This window comes from Urocitellus parryii, chromosome 6, assembly GCF_045843805.1.
Source record: "Urocitellus parryii isolate mUroPar1 chromosome 6, mUroPar1.hap1, whole genome shotgun sequence".
NCBI classification, from domain to species: Eukaryota; Metazoa; Chordata; class Mammalia; order Rodentia; family Sciuridae; genus Urocitellus; species Urocitellus parryii.
The window spans coordinates 148,061,319-148,086,654 of NC_135536.1; the positions used below are offsets into that span (position 1 = coordinate 148,061,319).

The 25,336-nt window shown below is 39.3% G+C and overlaps 1 protein-coding gene across 5 annotated transcripts in view; it reads left to right on the top strand.

The window, feature by feature from the left end:
* Positions 1-25,336, top strand: part of Tjp1 (tight junction protein 1) — a 230,210-nt gene that overhangs the window by 59,172 nt on the left and 145,702 nt on the right. Inside the window, exon 1 of one of the 5 annotated variants that reach the window (XM_026406956.2) lies at positions 23,531-23,647. The exons of 2 other annotated variants lie outside the window; for them this stretch is intronic. In XM_026406956.2, the coding sequence (XP_026262741.1) occupies positions 23,618-23,647 (30 nt within the window). In that variant the 5' untranslated portion in view covers positions 23,531-23,617. Of the gene's footprint in view, positions 1-23,530; positions 23,648-23,959; positions 23,991-25,336 lie in introns of those variants that run through there. 2 more of the 5 variants (XM_026406958.2, XM_026406960.2) reach the window with 2 other exon arrangements.

A 25,336-nucleotide genomic window follows, 5' to 3' on the forward strand; every position in this document is an offset into this window, starting at 1 on the left:
CAGATACATCCCCCTGAGGGTTCCTAATGCCAGGAGAATATGGAAAATTGGGCCTACCCAGGGAGAGAAATCACTGCGAGAAAGGCTTTGAAGATTGTTTTCTCATCTGCTTTTTATTTTTATATGCAAGCAAGGTCCTCTGTAGTTCATCTTATCTCTGTCTTTAGGCAGAAATATTTTGGCCCATAAAAGTAGAAGAAAATCTCCAGTTAAAAGTGACGTAAGTTCAGAGGTTAAATATTCCATTCTTTGAAGTGAAATCACTTCTTTATTCTGAGGGTAATGATAGCATTTCTCTCCTCTCTCCTTTTCTCTCCCCTAGCACTTCCCAGCTAGAAACTTTGTGGTCATCTTTGGATCCTCCTCCTCTCTCACTCACTATTCACTGAAGGTCCAGAAAGGCATTTTTGCAGTCATTAATTCTTCCTGTTCACTGCATACTTGCCACTTCTGCTCCATCTCTACGCACTTGACATTAACCCTGTAGTTCTTAACCCTTTTGAAGTTATGAACCCCTTTGATATCTGACAAACACCACAGGTCCCCTTCTAGAACAAGTGTGTGTATGTGAACACATGTACACATATGCACACACACACATGATTTTGCAACTATTTCCAGAGGTTCACAGATCTTTATAATGAACCCCTCATCAGAATAATTTTCCACCTCTAATATCTCCCACAACAATTAAATCATCCATATTTGTATCGAGGCTTTTCCCAAAAAAACCAGATTTGATTATACCACTCCTCTGTTTAAACACTTTCCTGCTTGACTGACTTGACTCAATTACAAAATAAGTTCTAGTCTATTTAATCCAGTCTTTTAAGACTTCTATATTCTACTCTCTCCCTTTTTTTCTCCTCTATCTCCTGAACTTCCTGCTGCCTGCTTGGCTGTTCTCCATGCATGCCATGAGTTTGCATAGCATTTTGCCTGCTAGTACTGCTCTGTATTGGAGCATCTGCCAGTAACCTGCCAGAACCTTGATTTTGGATTTCCAATCTTCTAGAACTGTTAGTAACAAATGTCTGTTGTTTAAATCACCTAGTCTGTGATATCTTGTTGCAGCATCCCCAGTGAATAAGACACTTATCTTCATCCTCATTGGATTGTAAATCTCCCCAGCACTCCAAACCAGGCCTTAACTTTCTCTTTCCCTATAGCACCTATAACATTGAGCCTGGTGCATTTTTCATTCCCAGGGCCTGAGTCGTAGTCGAGTCAACAGATGAAAGCATGGTTAAGAAAAATAATTATAAGGTTTGATTTAATTGTGAGACTGTGTCTCCTTATTCTGTTTCCAGCCTTTTCCTTCCTCAGGTAGATTTACTAACAGGTCCTGCCACTTCTCGCTCAGTCCTGCAGACAATTGTGATAGAAACTACGGCTCAGCTCTGCCAGCCTCTGGGTTTTGAATGTAGTTATGTGACTGAGCAGAGCTGGTGTGCTGTGTGGAGGCACTGAGCCTGAGGCATTGAGATGGCCTCTCGGTGGCAGTAGGCAGCAGCTGGCTTGACTTCATGAAGCAGTTTTGTGGGATACCACTACAGGTAAATGTTCGTAGAGGGACTGTGTAACTTCCTGTGCTCACCATATTCTTTACTTGCCTCTACTCGCCTCAAGGTCATCGTGGCACAGTTTATTGCCTCCCATGCTCTGAAAGCTGAATAGAGTAGTTTGGAGCTGAAGGTACCAGCTAGTGACCAGTACAGGGGCATCCTGTGATCTCAGATGGCTCCCTTACCCTGGGGCTGTGTGCTCTCCTCTCCCTGTGAGGGCCTGTGGCTTGTTTAATTGACCTCAGGTAATCTTTTATTCTCTTTTAGTACATGTGTTCAATCATATATATTTCATGTCTGTGTCATGAATCTCCGTGTTCATAGTGTATAATTTTAGGGAGAGAAGGTGACAATTCTATGGTCAAAGTTATTTTAAAAAGGTTGATGTTAGTCATTATGCATCTCAGTAATTATACAGACTGATTCATAAATACTTGCTTTTTGTCACGCATATCATTAGTAGAGAGTTATTAGAGCTCTATCACAAATGGAATTATTTTCAACTTTAATGAAGTATTATAGAATCACCCACATTCAGGTAGTAAACATAGTTTCAACTTGCATAACTTAATTAAAATGCCCTCTTTTATATAAACATATTCAAAATGTAAAAATAAACATGATGCCAGAAATTGTTTTTTAAAATGGAAAGTTTGGCTTGGGGTGTGTCTGGCTCTGCAGTTGAGTGCTTGCCCAGCCTGCCTGAGTCCCTGGGTTTGATCTCCAACACCTCTCCAAAAAAAAAAAAAAAAGAGAAATGGAAAAGTCAAGGGAGTGGTGAAAGTGTTCAAAACAGGGCTGTGTTTAGGACTAGAGTGATAGGCCAAACACTTTGGCAAAGTTTCAGGTATTGTAGCAATGAACTTGGGTGGAGGGAACATAGTAAAGTCACTGTTTCCACTTAAGTATTTAAAAATACAAACACACTTTGATGCTAAAGGAGAAAGCGAGTGTACATAGAAACTGGGTATTGTATTTATTTTATTCTCAAGTTCCTATAACATTTCTTAGCATAGAAGGTTCTGTTTCTACTGCCTGCTATTGTTTTCCAAGGAAAATGGGTATTAGATGTCAATTTAGATTTGGGAAGGTGAGTGAAAGTTCAAATTGTTTTTCCAGATAAGGCGTTTTCTCCAGTGGCTTTTGGTAGTACAAATAAACAAATATCACGTTGCCTTTTAGAATGTTTTCTGATTTTTGATGCAGATATCCCAGTCCTTTGTGGAGTATACATCTGGATCATTCTGGAAAGTCTGCTTGGACTGAGATTAATTAGCAACAAAGACTTAAAGAATACTGAAAGAACTAAATTAATTTCCCACCTCTGTCTCTCGCAGTTTAACTGATGAATGGATTCCATGTGAAGCCCTGGAAGGACTTAGCCCATTCCTCAGGGATATGGATTCTCATCTGCAGTTTCCCACAAGTGAGAATAGACATGCTGTGAGGTGGCATGGGGAGGGGCAGGATGCTCAGCTCCCCTCAGAGCCTGTGTGAGCCTAGTGTGAGAGTTGGTGTTGCCAGGGAGCCCTGGTTCTACAAGTAGCAGGAGGATTCCTCACAGTGGAAGACCATTTTTGCTCCCCAAGCTGCAGAGGACTGAGGACACAGGCAGCAGGGAAGCTCGCTTTGTTCTTGACTCATAAGCAGTTTGTCTATAAATTGATTTGAAAAGCATCAGAATTTCTTCTTTCTGGATTATCACATTGACATATCCTTTTTAAAGTAATCAGTTTTTTAAAGAGTATTGTCTGTGTCAAGCAGTCATTTATTTTTTGTATGAATTAATTTTCATATTCCTGCTACCAGATAACTGAAACCAACTCTTTGATGTTTAAAGGGCAACAGAATGACACAGGAAGGGAGATTTTTGGAGGGAAAAAGAGAGAGCAGACCTGGAGAGGGGTTGCCCAGTGTGTTTGGCTCCCACAGGTGCTGAGATGCCTCCAGGATGGGAGAAAGGGGTGCCTGGAAAGTGAAGGACAAATGATGCATTTTTCCATGTTATCTTTGGTTAACTCCCACCATAGGGAAACCACTAGACATTTGTTTTGAAGAAAGTGGAACTAAATGACCATCCACGTTGACAGTCTTCTGAGACAGAAATCCTCTTACATTCTGGGATAACATTCTAATAGGAAAATCTCAAGAAACCTTCCTTTCTGCATCCTCTGGCAGGAGCAAAGCCTCCAGCCATGGTGCCCATTGCTGGATACCAGTAGTGCTGCAGGACCCCACCTTTCCATGAGTTCACCAACCAGAAAGTTCTACTGTGCTTTCATATCTGAAGTTTATATTGGGGCTTCATTAGAGCAGAATCATTAGAGCAGAATCACTGGCCATATGATTGAACTCCATCTCCAGCCCCACTCTGCTCCCTGAAGGTCAGTCAGCTGTAAGTCCCAATCCTGTAATCATATATAGTTGCTCTTTCTGGTGACCAGTCTCCATCCTGATTCTAGGTAGGGACAGGAGCCGCTCATTAGCATAACAAAGATGCTCTGATCACTCAGGAAATAACAAGGGTTTTAGAAGCTTCATGCCAGAAACCTGGAACAAAGTCCACTCAGATGCTTTATTATACCCGGGAATGTATTCATATAGTTTAATAGGTCATACAGTATGACAAGATTTAAGTTTCTTCAATCTTCAACTTTTTCTTTGCAATTGACTTCCATAGTGTAAAATGAGGTGCTTATTTAAGTGATCTCTTGGTTTTTCTACCTTAATATTACCACTGATTTCCTCTTATGGAAGATGAGAGAGAATCACTGTTACACGGGGCTCTCCCTCCCTTTTCCTTTTCTTTCCCAATTCTTCTTCCCATCCTCTGGCTTTGCTTTTGCCAGAGGATGCAGAAAGGAGGGTTTCTTGAGATTTTCCTGTTAATATTATTCTGACTGTGTAAGTGCTATTCATTGCTGAGCCAAGTAGTGTGCTTTTCCTTTCTTGTGCAGATTTTAATTTTTCTAGAGTATCTTGAATAATCATTGTTAAATACTTTTTCCAAATTAGCCTCATTTTTAAAAAATGACCTCGTTTTTTCATTTGCTTAGTTTTGTATTTACCTGCTACTATGTTATTATGTGCCCATTATTATGCCTTCTTAAATTCTTTATCTGTTATTATGTCTTCTTAAACTCTTTAAGAAGATTGCAGAAGCCTCCTGCTTGATATTTTTCATAGCTACACACTTTTAAAGTCTATTGTCTTTCCTGGGTTCCATCCTGAAGCCTCATTGTAGTCAGGCTCCAGTGTGGATGCTTCCTGGGCTTTTGCACAGCTGTTTTCTTCAGGTGACCCTCACAGTTATTGCAGGAGTTCCCTTAACCTTTTTTTTTTTTTTTTTTTAAGAGAGAGTGAGAGAGGAGAGAGAGTGAGAGAGAATTTTTAATATTTATTTTTTAGTTTTCAGCGGACACAACATCTTTGTTGGTATGTGGTGCTGAGGATCGAACCTGGGTGGCACGCATGCCAGGCGAGTGCGCTACTGCTTGAGCCACACCCCCAGCCCTCCCTTAACCTTTTCTATTTCTTGGGTCCATTAGCTTTCCAAGAAGGATATGCATCATATTCAGGTAATAGCCAAATAAAAGTAACCTAAACAGAAAGGACATTTATTATTATATCTGATAGGTCTGGAGTGAGAGTGGCTATAGTGGTGTAGGCTTGGTGATATCTTCATGGACTCAGGTTTTTCCCAGCTATCACCTCTTTGAGCCTTAAGTGTAAGGATTTGGCCTCATGGGATACCTGCAAGGTGACCCTCATGTTGAAGGTGTCCTATTGAAGACAATATCTGTAAGTAAAAAGGAACCATTTTGCCTGCTGAGCCTCTTTTTAAAAGCCAAGAGATCCTTTTCTTAAAACCTCCTAACCATCTTTCCTTTACATCTCAGGCCAAGGGAATGGACTTACTGTAACTGGCTTCTGCCAAGGATTCACCCTTTTTCCGTTAATTTTTCATCACTGTGACTAAAATACCTGACAAGTCCAACTTAGAGGAGAAAAGTTTATTTTGGCTCATGGTTACAGAGGATTCTAGTCCATAGTCAGCTGGCTCCAAGGTAGAAATATCATGGCAATGGGCATGGAGGGAAGCTACTCAGATCATGACAGCTGGAAGCAGAGAGAGAAAAGGAGGGTGGGGGCAAAGTGGCTAGGGAGAAAAGAAACCCTTCCAGGGCAGGCCCCCAGTGACCTGCCTCCTTCAACTAGGTCCCTCCTGTTGTCCATTCAGCTATCACTGGATCAGTCCATGAATATTCCACTGATGAGGTCAGAGTCTCCAGGATCCAATCGTTGCCTAAAAGCCACACCACCTCCGAACCTTGCTGTAATGGGGACCATGCTTTCAGCACATGAGATTTGGGGGACATTCCAGTTCCAAACTGTAGCAACCCTGTTGGGGCTGGTACCCTGCCTCCTTCAAAACAGATGATGGCTTAGTATCTGAATAAAACTGGGACTTGTTGTCAAGAAAGAATGGGAGAGGCTGAGGGCTGGCCATTAACAGTGGCTGTTGTGGCATCAAGGGAGGTACATTGATGTTTGAGAACATCTTTAAGCTACTGGAACGGTTGATAGCATGGTTGGCTTTAGAATTTAGATTGGAAATTGGTTTCTCCTAATATTGTGGCATCACTAATTGTCTTTTTGTTTCCAAGGTTGTCAGTAGTTTCAGAGGTGTCCCTATCCTCTGTCTTTTATATATGCTTCTGTTCCTCCCTGTCTTTGGAAGTTTGTGGGACCTTCTCTGTACTTCGCTGTTAAGAAGCAGCTCTACTTAAATTCGTTGTGATGGGCACCTGATTTCTTTCCCTTTTTTATCTCCCATTTCTTCCTCTTCCCTCTTTGTCCTTTTTCTCTGCTTGATGAGATAATTTCTCAACTTTATCGTCCAAATTTATATTGATTTTACCCCCTTCTGCTCCCATATTTTTAGTTTTCAAGAACACTTTGTTTTCAGCTCGCTCTCTCTCTCTGTCTCTGTCTCTCTCTCTTTTTTTTTTTATCAGCAAATCACAAAAGGAATGAAGGAACTGGTGGGTAAAAATTCTGGGAAACTTTTGTTATGCAAGCAGGGGAAAGGGAGGGTGTTCATATGAGATGAATTTCAGCATCCCTGCATGAGTAAGCAGGTTGCCTGATAAAAGAGGAGGTTGAGGGAACCCAGGGGAAGTTTGGGAGGAATGTAGGTTACAAAGGTCATGAACATGAATGTGATGGGTGGGTTAAAACAACACAGACCACATCGGGAGCTCAGTTGAAGGGATTTGTTATTTCTCACATTAATATTCTTAGGGTTTTCAGACTTTTGCATTTATATTATTTTGCATTTTAAATTACATTATCTGTGTGTTCCTGATCACAAAATTATACATGTTTATCATAGAGATTCTGGAGAATACAAGAAATCACAAAGGAAAACATAAAAGTTGTATGTAATCCCAGCATTCAGTGTTAGCATTTTCTATTTTCTGTGCTTTTATCTTATGATATCTAAATAGTCCATTCAAATTATGAATCCCTCAATGGATTAATCCATCACTGAGATGAGAGCCTTCAGATCCAATCACTTCCCAAGTGCCCCACCTCTGAAAACTCCCACATTTGGGGAACAGCCTTCACCATGTGAGTTTACACATGGAGGACATTCTAGATCCAAACCATAATATTTTTAGAACAGATTTAGGTTCACAGCAAAATCAATCATAAAATACATATATACCTTCTGCCCCCATATAGGCACAGACTCCCCCATTACCAGCATTTGCACCAAAGTGGTACAGTTTTGACAATGGACAAATCCACATTGACATATCATTATCATCCAAAGTTCATGGCTTACATTAGGTTTTGCTTTGGTGTACATTCTGTGGGTTTGGACAAATGTACAATGGCCAATAGAGTATCTATCATACAGAGTAGTTTCTCTGCCCTAAAAATCCTCTGTGCTCTAGCTCCCCCAAACCCTTGTCACTTTTCACTGTCTTTGTGTTTTTATCTTTTCCAGAATGTCATACAGTTGGAATCATATAACATGTATCCTATCTACATAGACACTTCATTTAGTAATATGCCTTTTTGTGGCTGATAGCTCATTTTTTTATTGCTGAATAATATTCTAAATTGTGGTGAGTAAATTGTATTACAGTTTGTCTATTCTTTCACTGTTGGAGGATATCTTGGTTGTTTCCAAATTTGGCAGTTATGAATAAAGTGACTCTAAACATGCATGTCCAGGTTTTGGTGTTCACATGTTTTCAACTCATTATTGTAAATACTAAAGAGTGCAATGATTGGACCTGTGCTAAGGAGTATGTTTTGTTTTGAAAGAAACTGCCAACCTATCCTTTAATCAAAGATCATTTTTAATAACTACATAGTACTTGATTATAAATTCATACCATATATAGTTTATATGACTAATTTTAAATTTTTTATTCTTCCTTTTAGTCTTTGTACATATTTCTTATTTTCTTAGAATAAACCCCTAAGATTGTAATTGTTGAGTCAGAGATCTGGTCAATTAAATTGTGGTCAGCATCTCCTGATCATCTTTCCCAAAGGCTAAGCTACTAATTTATGGTTCTTCCAACAGGCATGAGAGTGATGGCTACTTCCCACACTCTTGGTAACACTGCCTATTATTGTATTTGTTTTCTAAGGCTGCTGTTATGAAGAACCACAAATGTTATTCTTTTCACAGTTTTGGAAGCCAGAAGTCAAGGGTCTAGGGAAGAATCCTTCACTGTCTCTGCTGGTCATTCTTGGAGTTTCTTAGCTCATAGTTGCAGCATGTCAATCTTTGCATCGTTCTTTATGTGGCCTTCTTCCCTGTCTATCTCTGTAGGTCCTCTCCTCTTCTTATAAGACACCAGTCATTGGGTTTAGAGTGCATTCTAATCCAGTATGACCTCATCTTAATTACTAGTCCACTCTTTGCGGACTAGTCCACAGGGAACATATTCTAAGACTCCTTGTGGGTGCCTGACACTACGGATAGTACCAGACCCTCTCTGTCTTAATAACTCTGTGGCCATAATTTTAAGCTATTTGAGATGCAACAGCAAAACTATGAATTTCTTTTTATTCTTTTTTCACAATTTCATGAACAGAAGATTGTTTATTATAGATCTTAGCAACCTCAGTATTCAATTCTTTTTTCTTTATTGAGAATTTTCACTTAAAGGAAGCACTTTACAGCTTCTTTGGCATATTGAAATTGTCAGCATTGCTTCTCAGCACTTTGGGGCCATTATTAAGTACAATAAGGGTTACTTGAACACAAACACCAAGAGCCCATGACAATTGATGTGGTAATCTAGATGGTTACTAATGACTATCAGATAGATAGGATATATATGGTGGATATGTTGGACAAAGGGATGATTTTCATGTCCTGGTAAGATAGAACATGATAGCTCAGGATTTCAGCATACTACTCAGAATAGTATTCAGTTTAAGATTATGACTAGTTTATTTCTAGAATTTTCTATTTAATATTTCCTGATCACTGTTGGCTGCTTGTGTTATAGTTTAGATATGAAGTGTCCCTTCCCCACCACCACCCCAAACTCATGTGTGAGACAATTCAAGAAAGTTTAGAGGTGAAATAATTAGGTTTTAAGAGTCTTGAACTAATCAGTATTATTAATCCACTGGTTGGGATTAACTGAGTGATAACCTTAGGCAGGTCGGGTGTGACTAGAAGAGTTGGGTCACTGGGGATATGCCTTTGAGGTTTCTATTGTCTCTGGTGAGCAGAACGCTCCCCTGCCCATGTCTGCTTATTTGTTGCTCTGTCCTGAGCTGCTTTCTTCCTCCACACCCTTCCGCCATGATGTTCCACTTTATTTTGGGCCCAGAACAATGGAATTGGCCATCTATGGACTAAGCCCCCAAATAAACTTCTCCTCCTCTAATTATTCTTGTCAGGTCTTTTGGTTATAGTAATGAAAAAGCTGAATAAAACAGCCAGTAACTGAAACTGAAGAAAGCAAAACCACAGGTGAAGGAGAGAGGTGGCTACTGTAATTATATCTACAAAGACCCTGTGTGCAAATAAGGACATCCTGAAGTTCTAGGTGGACAAGAATTTGAAGGATACTATTCAGCCCCCTATAATTATTTTTAAATTTGTTTTCTAATCACATGGGGGAAAGCTTCCTGGTTTGTTTGTTTGTTTTTCTCAATTTGCATTTCTGTCATTACTAGAGATGTTGAAATCTTTTGTTACCATTTGCAAATGTTTCTTGCTTTTTAAAAATTGTTTATAGCCCATACCTATTTTTCATTTGAATGGTTCTTCCTAATTTATGGAATCTGCAGTTTATTTATAGTGAAAAGAGGTAGAAATTTGACTTTGGCTTCCTCTTGCATCTTGCATGTGACTGATGAGCAACTCCTGTTGGCTTTCTTCTATAACCATATCACATATCTGATCTTTCTCACCACCTGCATGGTCCAAGTCATCTGCTGCCAGAAGTTGCTTTCCCTGCCTCTACTTGGTCTTACTTTACAATACTGCTGAGTAATTCTTTTAATGTGTAAATATGATTCTGACATTTTTCTGCTGATCATCTTCCAGTGGCTTCTGAACATTTAGAACAAAATTCAGAGCCCTAATTGTGGCCAGTAGGCCTCCCCTCACCTCCTTTTCTACCACTGTGCCCCTGCTTTCCCTCCTTTATCCAAACACATTCACTGATCCAGGACTTCAGGCCCTAAAGCCTGGTTGAGTTCTGTTCTTGTGAAATCAGCTTGTGTTATTTTTAGGCCTCATATCTAGCTGGAAGAGGTCAAAGAATTGATAATGGGGCTGCCCCTGGGCACTTCTATTTCCCAACTCTGTTGCTTGTTTTGTATGAGTATGGTATTTTGTCTTCAGGTTTTCTACTGTAAATACATTTTATTTGGATTTTTAAATTACCATGCCGTAAAGGAATTTCTCACTGCTTTGATCTACATAGATTGCTGCTTTTCATTGGCAGTTCTGCCTTAATTTCTGAAAAAGGAAGCACAACTATCTTGAAAAATGTGAAGGAAAGTTTTCTGATTTTTTAAAAAATATTTTGACACTTGGAAAAATAGAAAATGTATTAAAATATTAAATATTTGCTAATTTCTTCATGAGTTAAGGTTTTAATTTTGACCTGCTGATTTACCAAGCAACAAGAAGACCTTTCTAGATAAATATTACATAATATTGTAAGTACATTTTACCATATAGGAAAATTGAATAAATTTGTGGCATGCATGGTTTGTGCCTTTGGAAAATTTTCATCTAGAATTTCATATAGAGCTTGGAAAAAGATGATACGTAGGCTATTTGGAAAACTTTGCTTCATTCAGGCTCCACCTTCTCTGAGCCAAAAGCCACTAAGTAGATAGAGCTGGCAGAAGAGTGAGAAAGGAGCCTGAAGAGGCCTGGCTGGTGTGCTTTGTTTACAGGGGCCAGGCTTGCCTGTAATCACATAGGTCAAAACCTGGCCTGCATCTCCTTAAATGTGGTTGACAATTGTTTTTTCCTTTAGAAGTTCATGGCATATGACAACTGAGATGTTGACTTGCTAAATTGTTGGTTTCTACTTTCTGTAGTTCTTATCTGTTTCCTTTGGGTCAAACCAATCCCTTCAGGGCCAGGCAAATGATACCTTAGTGCAATTTATTAAGAAAAGGAATTCTGTCCTAACAGAACTCATTTATGGCAAAAAAAAAAAAAAAAAAAAAAAAGAAAGAAAGAAAAAATAAAAAATTATTTCTCATTCCTGATTAGTTATTAAAGATGTTTGTAAATGGGATGAGGACTGAGTGTTGTGACTTAATAGAAAATTTCCTTTTAAAATGCAGCATGAGGGGCTGGGGCTGTAGCTCAGTGGCAGAGTGCTTGCCTACCATGTGTGAGGCACTGGGCTTGATCCTCAGCACCACATAAAATAAATGATACCTTTATCATGTCATCTACAACTAAAAATTATATTTTAAAAAAATGCAGTGTGAGCTGGGCACGGTGGTGCACATCTGTAAACCCAGTGGCTTGGGAGGCTGAGGCAGTAGGATTGCACACAAGTTCAGAGATAGCCTCAGCAACTTAGTGAGGCTCTAAGTAACTCAGCTAGACTGTGTCTTAAAATAAAAAAAAAATTGGGCTGGGGATGTGGCTCAAGCAGTAGTGCGATCACCTGGCATTCGTGCGGCCTGGGTTCGATTCTCAGCACCACATACAAACAAAGATGTTGTGTCTGGCGATAAATAATAAATATTAAAATTCTCTCTCTCTCTCCCTCTCTCACTCTCTCTTTAAAAAAAATATTCTTTAAAAAAAAATTAAAAAGGACTGGGGTTATGGCTCAGTGGTTAAGCCCCTCTGGGTTTAACCCCTGGTACCAAAAAAGAAAAGAATATAAAATAAAATACAGCCTGACCATTGACTGAGGTCCACACTGAGTTTATTTTACCTTTAGTTTGCTAATGATTTTTTTCTCCATCAGCACCATAGTTAGAACAGAATACAAACTAATGGCATCAAGTGTACTTGTGTTTTCTCAAGCAGTTGAATCTGTAATGTTCAAATAAGCATCAAAAGAAAAGAATACAGTGAAAAAAATTAATTGCATTTCTTTCAGTGGAAAAGAATTAAGAATTTTGTTTCTGCTGGATGTGGTGGTTCACACCTGTAATCCCAGCAATTTGGGAGGTTGAGGCAGAATTGCAAGTTTGAGGCCAGCCTCAGCAATTTACTGAGACCCTGTCTCAAATAAAAATATAAAAAAAAGGGCTGGGGTGTGGCTCAGTGACTAAGTATTCCTGAGTTTAATCCCAGGTACCTGTGGCCCCCCCCCCATAATAATTGTGTTTCTCCATGAACTATTACTGTTTCTCATTTTCTATTTTTTTCACATAATAAATTTTCCAAGATCTCCATGACTCAAATTATAAAAACCAAATGTGTCATTGTCACCAATTTCATTTCATATCTGAATTTCCCTCCTACCTTCCAACTCATAGAAATTGAATTGTTTTCAGGGTTGATGCCATGAATACAGAAATTCATGGCTTATGTTTCTGTATTAGATGTTGTAGTCCTTTTATATCATCTTACTAAGAAAATGAAATTAGCTGTAGATTTATAGGCAGATACTAAGTATATGGACAGTATGAAAAGATCTGGATCATGATTGACCACCATGCAAACGTATCACCAACTGAGTAATGTTATTAGAAGTGACACTTGCTCACTGCTGTGGATCATGGAAGAATTCACCAGAAGCTTCTGTGTTCCTTGGAATCTATGGAAAGATAAAGCCCAAGGGGTGTGGATTGGGACCCCTCCCTTCCACCCTCAGGCAACTGTACTTTTGCAGGATTTTGCTTTGGAGATGTATAATGTGATGTTACATTGCTGACTAGAGTTGACTGAACCAAATTATAATTGTGAAAGCAAGAACAGTCAAACCAAATAACAACTATGTTTTGAGAAACATTTACAAGAAACCGAGTACACATTGTGATCCTCAGGATATGGTGCCTGCATCTCAGGATGTGGTGCATAGAGGAGACACAGACAGTATCATTGTCTTCAAAAATAATAAACCACCATCATTCAGTGTCAGACAAGTGCTCCCTGAACATGCTGTCCTTTTCTACAGTCTTTTCACAGCTATGAGAGTTCTCAGGGGTTTTCCTCCCAACAAGGCAACTCTGCCACCTCCTGTAAGCAGCCCTCCTAGATCCCGCCCATGTGATGACTCACACCCTTCCCCCCTGACTTCTAACTCTTCTGCACATTCCTGTGGCCCTTGTTCGACCCTGTACCATACAGAAATATTTCTCTCCCACTCGATCCCCACTCCAGGAGGCTGGATTACACCTCTTCCACATGCTTGTATTTCTGGACCTAATAGACTGAGAGCTGGGCACACAGCAGACAATTCACAGAGTTTATGATTTGTACTTGAGCGTTACTGGAGGGCCCACTGTGCCAGGCATTGGGCTGTGTGCTTTATAGACATTCAACACCCAGCTAGTTCTCAGAACCAGAAATTAGGTCATGTGCAGGTTACACAGCTAGTAAGTTGCTCAGGCCAGAAAACCTGGGCTCTTCCTTGACTCTTCCTTCGTGCTCAGCCAGTTTCTAGTCCACTCAGCTTCTGGCACACTGTAGTGTAGACCCAATTTGTGACTGCTTATCACCTACACATGGTGTACCCTTATCTAATTTGTCATCGTCTTGACCTGGATTGTTGCAGTAGCTTCTTAGGAGCATCTGTGTTCATAGTCCTTTCCTAACACACACTTCAGAGAGTCAAGGGACCCTGTCAAAAGGTTAGCTATGCTGTCATTCTTGTGCTTGGAACTGCCAGGCCTCCCATCCCACTCAAGTTGGATTTATTTTACTGACTGTGTTTTATTAGAATGGAAGCTCCAGAAGAACTGGGAATTTTGTCTTCTCGTTGCTGTATCCTCAGTACCAACAAGTGTTTGGCACAGAGTAGTTAAAACATATTTTTTGAATAAATGAATCAACTTATCGGAACTTTCTGTTATCAGATAATGATTTGGTGTTTCTTGTTTTGTTTTGTTTTTTAATGGAGGTTGTTGGATCTTTGTATGATTTTTCCTTAGACATGAATACCTTGATTAGGAGGAAAAAAATAAAACTGATATCCTCATTGTGATTATTGAACTTCAAATGCAGAGTGGCTTTAAACCTTACAGCAAAACTGTGACGGTGTAGACATGGCTGTTTCCATTTTACTGAAGAAAAGGTTGAGGACTTCCATAGATTGCCTGCAGTCATACAGATGGTGAGGCCTGGACCCTGTGTCAGGAAGCCTCCCGCCACCTGGGCCCCTCTCACTGTCACCTGTGCCAGGAGCTGCCCTCATGGTGGCAGGGTGAGGAATACTGACAAAAGTCCCAGAGACAACAGCGAGGAAACAATGGAACTTAAATTAGAGAATAACTGGTCGTTCTGATGGAGGGAGAATGGTGAATTTTCTTAATAATTGAGAATGGAAAAAAAGAGAATGACCTTAAATTGCGAGAGGAAAGGGATAATTTAAGTACAAGACATAAAATAAGGATTTGGGACTTTGCTGTCATACGTAATTAAAAATAGAAGAGAGAGTCAGGTCCTTATGCCCATGGCTGTGTGCTTTAGCCAGTGTTTGGGAAGATTATGGCTTTGGGGACGCCTTTCTTCAAGACTCACTTTCATGAAACTGGCTTTGTTTTTTCATGGCTTCTAATTGAAAGTATGAAATAATACATTGAGACCTATTCAGATGATCATTATAGTACCAATAATGCACCATGTTCCCTTCACAGAGACAGTCCTAAAATTGATCTCGTCCTTACTTCATCTTTTTGTACTTAATTTCAGCCAACTATTCCAGCTGAAACCCTACCGATGAGCCAAAAATCATTACATTTTAATTTCATTATCTATGATCTAGTACCTACCCGTTTTCATATATTTAATGAACATATCAATCCATTGTTTTCTCACTCCAAAGTGAATTTGCGATGGGAATAATTCTTCCAATTAAGATTGTATTTAGCATTAGGTAACAAACATGCTGTATTTCTTTTATCTAATAGGTTTTATCTAAAACATTCTGAAATATAACTGTGAAATATAACTGTGGATTAAAGTTAAATTGTTGCTTTCAAAAAACATCGGAAAGGGGCTGGAGTTGTAACTCAGTGGCAGAGCTTACCTAGCACATGTGAGGCACTAGGTTCCATCTTCGGCACCACATAATGAATAAATAAATGAAATAAAGATATTATGTCCATCTATAACTTAAAATATTTTTTAAAAAGCATTTGAAGGAGTTCTATATAAATGTTTTATATTGCTATGGCTTGAATGTTTATGTCCCCAAAATTCACATCTTGACCCCTGAAGTGATAGTATTAGAAGGTAGGGTCTTTTGGGAGGTAACTGGGGCATACGGGCAGAGCCCTCATGGATGAGATTAGTGCCATTATAAAAGAGGCCCCAGAGAGCTTTCTTACCTCCTTTGCCATGTAAGCACAGAACAAGAGGCATCATCTGTGAGAAAGTTGGCCCTTACCAGATACCAAATCTGCCAGGACCTTGATCTTGGACTTCTCCACCTCCAGAACTATGAGAGATAAATTTCTGTTGCTTATAAACTACCTAGTCTGTGGTATTTTGTTATACAGTCTGAATGGACTAAGAAATTAGTACCAGAAGTGAAGTCACTGCTATATGCCCCATGTGTCACATAACAAGGGGATATATCTGAGAAATGTGTGCTTAGGCAACATTGCGCGAACATTACAGAGTGCACTTACACAATCTTAGATGGTAGGTCAGTCATTTGAAATGGCTTCCTGGTGCAATCAAGAGACACAGTGAACACAAGATGTAGGAGGCTGCTTCTGTACAGTTTTCCAGTAAACTTTTTATATCAATAGAATAAGAGTACATTCTAAAATAGGTAAAAATATGGCATAGTAAATACATAAACCAATATAGCACCATTGTTTCTTATCAGGAACTGTGTACTGTATATAATTATATGTTTAACTTTCATGTGACTGACAGTACTGTAGGTTTGTTGCCAGAATCACCACAAACTCTTGAGTAAAGCCTTGTTATGATGTTACAACAGCTGCAACATCACTAGGCAATAGGGATTTTTCAGCTGCATTATAATCCTGTGGTCCATCATTGACTGAAACATCATGACTTGGTACATAACTGTACCTAAAACAGTAGAAACTACTTTGGAGTTGGGTAATGGGTAGCCGTCAAAAGACGTTTTGAGGTACAAACTAGAAAAGGCCCACATTACTGTTAATGGTCAAGGATGGTGAGGGCTTCAAAAGGGAAGAAAAGTCTCTGTCTTAGAGAACATCCACGTGGTCAAGATCAGGATGAAATCTGGACTACGAGGTCTCGTAGGAGAAAGAAGAACATGTTTTTGGAAACCAGAGAAAAGGTGATTTTTATTATAAAGTGGCAAAGAACTTGGCTGAATTATTGTTTGTCGTGGTGTTTTGTTTGTGAGCAATGTAGATTCAGCAAAGCAAATTTTTCAGCAAAGTGTTGAAGGTGCAGCTTGACTTCTCTTAAATGTGTATAGTAAAATGTGAGAAGAGAGCAATGATTTAAAGATAGAATTTTTAATTCAAAGGGAAGTAGACTTTAAATATTTGGAAAATTCTCAGTATGTTTGTGTTGAGAACCATGTTCAGGAGAGAATACCAGGAGTTCTTGGTGGTACTGCCTCAAGGCTCTGCTCCCCGCATTCCAGGGCAGTTCTTTGGACCATCCCAGTTCAACCTCAGTAGGCCCACTTGTGCACTAGCCACCCCTCCAGAGGTCAGAGTGGTAAACCTTGGTGGCATTCAGGCAGTGCCATCTCTGCAGGCCTCAGGAGTACACGGGCTTCAGGAATGCTGCCCCCTCTGCCTAGATTTCTGTGGATGAAGCAGCCAGGACCTTGGGTCGGGGCCCTCAGCAAAGAGAGGCTGCCACAAAGGCAGGCCACTACAGAGTCCCTACTAGGGTTTCCCTGTCACCTGAGACCAGTAGAGCTACAGTGTGTGATTCTAGCCTGGGAGAGCTGCAGGGACCAACTACCATAGCTGGGCTCTGGGCTTGGCAGAGCTGTGGGGCTTGGCTGCCCAGAGCTCATCCAGGTTAGGTATCTTGATATAGCTGCCTAAACAGACCAAGACACTCATGTTCACATTCTTTTATGCATATACTTTTACAAAATTTTAATATTTTCTAATAATTGCCTCTCAGGTATATGTAATGGTGCACATCCTGCAATGCATCTCCCTTAAGTGACTTCATTTCTCTTTATTTGTCCCCAGACACATAGTTAATGAAATCACCAGTAAAAATACGATAACATAGATGGATTTTTTTCTCCTTTTTTGCAAATATCTTTATATATATATATATATATATATATATCGTTAGTTAGTTAGTTGTTGAAGGGCCTTTATTTTATTTGCTTATTTATATGTGGTGCTAAGAATTGAATCCAGTGCCTCACACATATATGAGGCAAGCACTCAACCACTAAGCTACAACTCCAGTCCCAGCAAATATCTTCCTGTTACATAAATGTTCACTCAAAGTATCTGATTAAAACAAGAATATTGATGGGACAGCAAAGGGCGGACTTGATCACTGGTCAGCACCTTCTTTGCCAGGGAACAAGTAAGCGTAAACCTGTGGCTGTGGCAGCTTTGGTTTTTACAGTACATGCTACAAGATGGGAAGAATAGAAACACAAAATATTGTTCAGAGAATTCTTTTTATTCAGTGTTTGATATTTTACCTTTTTTCTGTCAAGAAAAGATGATGACCCAAGAGAATCTAAGTCAAGAGTTTCTGATTTTAGGACTGGGGATATAGATCAGTGGTAGAAAGCTTGCCAACCATGTGCAAGGTTCTAGGTTTTATCCCTAGCAAAACACACACACACACACACACACACACACACAGAATAAAAGAATTCAGAATTTGAGTTGAGGGGACTACATAAATCTGGTTACTCCTTCTGGGGGTTTTCCTAAAATAACACCAGACATTGTATTCTAGGCTTTTCCTACCTGTTGACATTTAGTCCTGTCAATCTGGAAGGCCAATTGCAGGCCAGAGAGGATTTGGGGTGTGGTGGGTGGAGGAAGTGGGATTTGAACTCTGTGATTCTCGTGTGCACAGTGCCACAAGAAGCACCTTGGGAAACAGTATGCCTTTAGGATGATGCCCGTCTTGACCAATGCACCTGGTGTGGAGGAGAGTTTTGACTGGTTGCTGAGGCTCCCTCATTCCCCTTGGTACCTCTGTGCAGGATACACCTTGAACTGGGCTTTCAAGTGAGGCTTCAGTGAAGATCTCTAGAACAAGGAGACATTTCCCTGGCAGGGCTGCTACTTGTTATTAGCTTTTGTATTCCTCTGTGGATTTGACTTTCTAGGGATTCTGTTCTTTTGACAGTAGATGAGGGAATAGTGATACGGGATTATCTTTCCTCCTATAGCAACTTTATACAGATTTAGTGTCATACCAGCCCTTCCAAGAAGGACTTCCAAGAAGGAGTGCTTAATCATTTTCCAACACATTTTGTATTGAACATACTATACATATATTATTCCTTTCACAACTGAACATTTGTCTAACAGTCTGCCCTAGAATTTTGTTAGGGATCGATGCCATATTTGCCAAGTTTGTAGTTTCCAGAATCTTATTCTTTGCTCTTTTCTGAAAACTGAGAAAACATTCCCTGGCTTCCATTTCCTGACAGCTGTCCATTTTTCTTCCTTAGAAAACCATTCTAACAATGGTGCCATTGCAGTGGGAGAAATTCATGTGGGCCTTGTAGTTGTTTTGAAGGCCCTTGCCATCTCCAGCCTTGTTTAAAGATCATACTTATTGCAAGAAGAATTAAAGCAAAGTACTGAAGCACCTCTGCTTCTGTTCCCTTCTGATGGCCTTTCTCTCTTTATTTCTCTCTTGAATTCAAGTGGCTTATGACAGTCATTTTATTTTAAATCTCATTTTCCTGGCAGTGAGACCTATTCCTTCCCACCCCAGCCCAGTTTTGTTGGGCTTTTACCTTTGACATGGTAGACTCAGGGTGGATGGTCACTCTGGCCTTCTGTGGACCTTTTGTTCTGCTGAAGAGGGCATGACACTGAGGGTCCAAACTGGATCTGAGAGAGAAGAAAAGAGAGATGGTGACACAGGCAGGAAAGAAAATGTTTGAGCAGGAGAAAGTAGGTATCTAATAGAAGAGATTAAAATTGTTTTGCTGTGTGGTCCATGGGAAAAAGTACCAAATCAGTAACCGTTTTTCCATGAAACCTTAGGGACAACTGTGACTGGGAATGCCTTGTAGCACCGGATCTCTTCTGGAGGATGGGATGAAGAAGTGCCATCTCTAAGTGGGAGAGAGGGCTGCAGAGAGGCTGGGGCCTGCCTTGCCAACCACATCTGTTTTCTATGGGTGTGGCTGTAGAGTGGAGCCCAGTTTACATCTTTCTCTGGCTGTGGAAGTGGCTAAATGGTAGACAGTGATGTCCAAGAGGGGATGCCACCCTTCCAAAGAACTGCTGTTAATGGTGTTTAAAAACATTCTGCTCATTTCCTTTTCTAGTTTAGAAAACTTGTTATTCCCTTAATGGTTCTAATTATTTTTATGTAAATTAAGACTGATCATTGGATTCACTTTAATTGATTGAATTTTCCTTAAACATTTTAAACTACATTTATAGGTTTAATATATTTTATTTTTAAGCATTTAAGATGTCTGGGAGGCAAGCTTATAATAGGAAAAAAAATGTCTCAAACCAAATCTATTAAACTTACAAGTACAGTAATCAAGTGAACTTGAACATAGCAGTATTATTTACAAACAATAAATTTCCAATACATCATTTAGCTTACTGATGACAAAACCATTATAACAGATTCTCAGCATTATTACAAACACTGTAAATGACAGTCACCCAAAGATCGTCTTGTACTTGACACAAGCAATATGCTTATGTGCTATGGGTTTGGTTTACTTTGAGGCCTGTCCTCTTTATCTTCCCAGGCTTGGTTACCTAACTAAAGAGATCTGCCACCTCTATTCTTGGGGAGCAGGAGTTTGGCCTCTGGGCATTTTAAGAGTAAAGCATCAGATTAGATCCAGTCCACATCCTGCCTCCTCTCTGGCTTTTGTGCTGTCTATTGTACTCCCAGAGCTTTTTGCCCCACTCCACAGTCCTGCTGACCACATGCCATTGCATCCCACATTCCTCTCATACTTCTGTCAGGGTGTGAGGCCACGTGCTGTTGTCATTCTAATGACCAGAGAGAAAAGCCCTGAAAGTTCCCCTGGGTTCTGTGGACACTGTCAGGGAATTATGTAGAGAGAAAATGCAGTGTTAGGGTGTATGTGGAAGGTAGAAACGTTGAAGTGCTTTTATCCAGAATGTCTGTGCTGTGCTCACCCAGCTTAGGAAACTACATTATTATATTTGCATTTAAAATATTGCCCTGCAATGTTTTAAATATGAGACTTTTTAATATACACTTAATTCATAACTGTTTCTCTTATGACTTTATTTTGTTGAAAAAGATATTAAGATGCTCTGGGAATTGTAATATTACACTATAAAATGAGTGTTAATACTATATTATTGATTTGGGGTCTTATGCCCTATTTAAAAAAAAACAAATTGAAAGCATTAAACAGTGGTGTATTCATATGTTTGTGTATGTATATATGGGGGCGGAAACATATGTATATCCAGTCACATATATAGTTCTGTATATGCCAGATGTGGTGGTACAAGCCTATAATTCCAGCAACTTGGGAGGGTGAGGCAGGAGAAACACAAGTTCAAGTTTAGCTTCAGCAACTTAAGAGAGCCAAGTCTCAAAATAAAAACAACTGGGAATGTAGCTTAGTCGTAGAGGCCCCCCAGTATTAAAAAATTAAAAATTACAAATGTTTTTAAGCATTATTACACACACTTTTTAAAACTTCATTTAAAAATTCTACATAGTTTACTTAAATGTTCTTTAATGCACTTTTAGATTACTTTTTCAACTCTGATAAACATGTTTGTGCAGAGTATTTATTATATGGGATTATTTCCACAAGTGGAATCAGTGGGTCATTGATACAGATATATTTAAGGGTCCAGTTACATATATTGCCAAGTTGTCTTCCCAAAAGTTTGTCTTAGTTTACTGAGCTATAGCTATTTACTAGAAAGCTATTTGCTCTTGGATTAACATTTTTACTACAAATATTTTTTCCAGTTCAATATTTGCCCATAAATTTATTTTTATAATCAAAATAAAAATAGTAGTTTATAATTTCTAGATGAATTTGTTACTTGTCTTAACAAAAATTTTATTCAAGTCTTAAATTCATGTAGAATTTATTTTAGTATATGTACTTAGGTGAGACAGCTCTGATTTAAAAAGAAAAATAATCAGAATTTCTACTTAGTTGACACCATCCTCTTTATTTGATTGATTTGTGGTATTTTCTTATAATGTATAGGTTTTATTTCTGGGTTATCTACTCTGACCCATCCTTCTGCTTATCTTTCTACCTGTGCCATATTGCTTAAATGATGTAAAGTCTTTAGTACTCTTCTGCAAAATTTTTTTTGTTGTCGTTATTGCCTGTTTGTTCTTTCAGATGAACTTTGGAAATTTTATGTTGAATCTGCAAATTATTTTGAAGAAAAAAAATGTCCTTTTAAAATTTCTTAGTCTTTACAACCAAACACACGACATGGTCTATGCATCTACTCATATTTTGTTTTTTTATATTTATCACGAAATTTTTAAAATTTTTCAGTTTTCTTTAAATAGGTCACACAGACTACTGCCTTGTGAGAGAATCCTAGTAGTACAAGGCAAAGTTATTTTTTCTCATTATACTTATTTTTTAAATTTTTTTTTAGTTGTAGTTGGACACAATACCTTTATTTTATTTATTGATTTTTACGTGGTGCTGAGGATCGAACCCAGGCCTCCCATGTTCTAGGCAAGTGCTCTACCGCTGAGCCACAACCCCAGCCCTTATTATGGTTATTTTTAGTTGTTTTATATTTTGTGTTTTTAATCTATTTTTTCTCAGCATGTTTCTAGATTGGTGAGACTTGGTATTTAGAATTTGTGTATCTTGAATTCACTACTTTTAAGTCAAATCTAATGGTTTTCCCATGATTTCTAGAAACATACCATTCATAAAGAAAATATTTGTTGTCATCCTTTTTAAAATTATCTTAGTTTTTTTTGTCTCATATTTTTTAACATTGACCTGAATCCTGAAAAATTTTTAGAGAATTTTTCAAAACTTAAAATTATAAAAGAAAAATTTAATAACTAGCAGTGATAATGGCATGATATGCTTTTAAAGGAAATACTAAGGACTGGGGACGTAGCTTACTGGTACAGCACTTGCCTAGCAAGTGCAAGGTTCTGGGTCCAATCCCCAGCACCGTAAATGAATAAATGAAAGTAAAAATAAAACAAAGGAAATACTAAGTTTTGCAGACGGTTCTATAGCACCATAAACAACATGTTTAGCATGACATGATTTTCCTGTGCTGCAGATGTTTACATTTATTTATGGTATTTTTAAATTGGCCCCTTCTCCTGTTTGGTTATGTTAGCTCAAGAACAGGCACAGCCTGGATTACACATGATGAGGGGTTTTCAAATCCAGTGGAACTTTACGCCTGTTTCCAAGTCTTGAGAACCTCTGAGTGTTTATTCTCTTTTCCCTTCTCTTCTCACACTCCCTTTCTCTCTCTCTCTCTCTCTCTCTCTCTCTCTCTCTCTCTCTCTCTCTCTCTCTCTCTCTCTCTCTCTTTCCAATCTTCAAGCTGTGGCTTATAGGTCTTAGCCTGCAGTAGCTTATAAGTACCACAGCTGGGGCCACATGATGCCATTTTTATTAGTACAAGGCAAAGTTATTTTTTAAAAATGTGTAAAACTTCATGTGTTTTTATAATCTGAATTTATTCTATTCAAAGAATGGTTCTTCATTGAAATAGTGGTTTTCCTAGTTTGCCTAAAATGCTTCTTTTTAAAAATATTCTTGGATGCCAACATCAAAGGTTGACAATTCTAGGTCAGTTCTCTTTCCTTTCTCCTGCTTCCTTTTTAAACTTACTGAACCATGGCAGAAAAGAAAAGCTGATTGTTGATCAGTTTGTTTCTTAAAGCTTACAAACACTGAGCAGTTATCTGACAGCCGTACTGGCCTGGAGGAATTTTACCCGTGGTGCATAGGAAAGGGACACAGGGCCAGGGAAAATAACTTCTCAGCCTGAGGCCCCTCCCACAGCCCTCTGAAGTGCTGCTTTGGGTTTCCCCTTCCTGTCCTAGATGCTATCTCAGCCAGTCCCCTTACCAGAGAAGCTTTGTAGTGGAGGAACACCGGCTTGCGCACTGGGTATCCAGGCCCTAGCCTGGAAGCTGCCTCTCACTTTCTGACCTCAGGAAGGCTGCCAATCTCCTCTGAGCCTTGGTTCCCATGTGGGAAAGGAGAGCGTGTAAAGTGTTGGTGAGTGTGGGGATTTTCTCACAAGTGGCGGGAAGAAGAAAGGATCCAGGTGGACAGCAGAACTGAACAGGGTGGGTAGGGGTGAGGAAAAGCAGAGTTGGAGATGTCATGCCTAGAACGAGGACCCTGTTTTCTTTTACCTCTCCTTTCCCATTCATGTCGAACACTTAGGCACAAAGTAGTACCTTTCAAGCTGCAGCCTGTACCATTTTCACTGGGTAGTGAATGAGAGTAGTAAGGTGTGCTTTCTCTGCTGCCCATGGCTGCTACAAGCCCAGCCCTCCTACCAGAAGTGGCCTCTCCTCTGTGACATCTGTATTCATCATCTGAACCTGAACGTGAGGTGAGGACTGCTACTTACAGCTCCCTGACCCCTTCAGTTAACTGGTTAACTCTTGTGTTCATTGCAGGCAATTGTAATTGTACCTCCTGGTACACACCTCTTCTTTGCTCAGTTGCACACTTAGCCCCCACCTCCTGATGCATAATAGTGAAGGCTTATGCAGTACAAGCCATTCAAGACAGATTTGTGGGATAAAAGAAAGAATGAGAAAGGTCTAAGATATTATTATAAGATAGTTATCGAACTTAAAATGTCCATTCTGTCCCTGGGGTATAGCTCAGTAGTAGAGCATGCATACGGCCTTGGGTTCAATGCTCAGTACCCACTAAATTAATAAATAAATAATGTTCATTCTGCTTTTCTGCAATTTAGTATTTAGCAAATGTTTTATTACAGAGAAGTAGTGTGGTATTTGATCATTGGATTAAGTTTGCCCATATCTGCCATTCTGATCTTGGACAAACTGGGTTAGAATTTCTGCATATGAAAATGGAAGAGAAAGGATAACAAGGGTTTTCAAAATTTAGTTAACACAAGAATTAAATAAGTGCCTGTTAAAACTATAGCTGTCTAGGCTCTGCCTTCTAAGATTCACTGGGCCTGAAGGAAGGGGCAGAGCTGGGGCGGGGAGCCTGTAAGTTAATGCACCCCCAATACCTCCTGCTGGTCCTCAGACAGGTGGTCCAGGGAGCATCTGCTGAGAACCTTTGAAGAAGATAATGTCTAAGGCTTCTCCAGTTCTCTTTTATAAGGATACTTTATAACATCAGAGACATCTGTTTGTATAGTTATTTTCTTTCAAAAGATGTTTTGGCCAGCTCAGTGGCACATTTCTGTAAGCCTAGTGGCCTGGGAGGCTGAGGCAGGTGGATTGCAAGTTCAAGGGCAGCTTCAACAATTTAGCAAGGCCTTAAGCAACTCAGTGAGCCCCTATCTGTACATAAAATATAAAAAAGGGCTGGGGGTGTGACTCAGGGGTTAAGCACCCCTGGGTTCAATCCCTGATACAAAAAAAAAAAAAAAAAGTTTAGTCCCTGCTTACCATTGTGAGTTCATTGCGGCAAGTATAAATTAGCGTGTGCTACATAAAATAGTAGGAAAAGGTGTGCTTTCAAATTATTAATATGTATTATTATTATTATTATTATTATTATTCGTGCTGGGATGGAACCCAGGGCCTCCAGCAGTCTAGGCAAGTGCTGTACCACTGGGCCATATCCCCAGCCCAAATTCTCTTAAAGGAGAAAAAGTTACTAGGATTCCCTTGTTTTAGTAGGTATACTTAGTAGAAACATTTAATTTAGTAAATCCCAAATTAAATTTCCTTGGCAATAGTTGTTTAATAG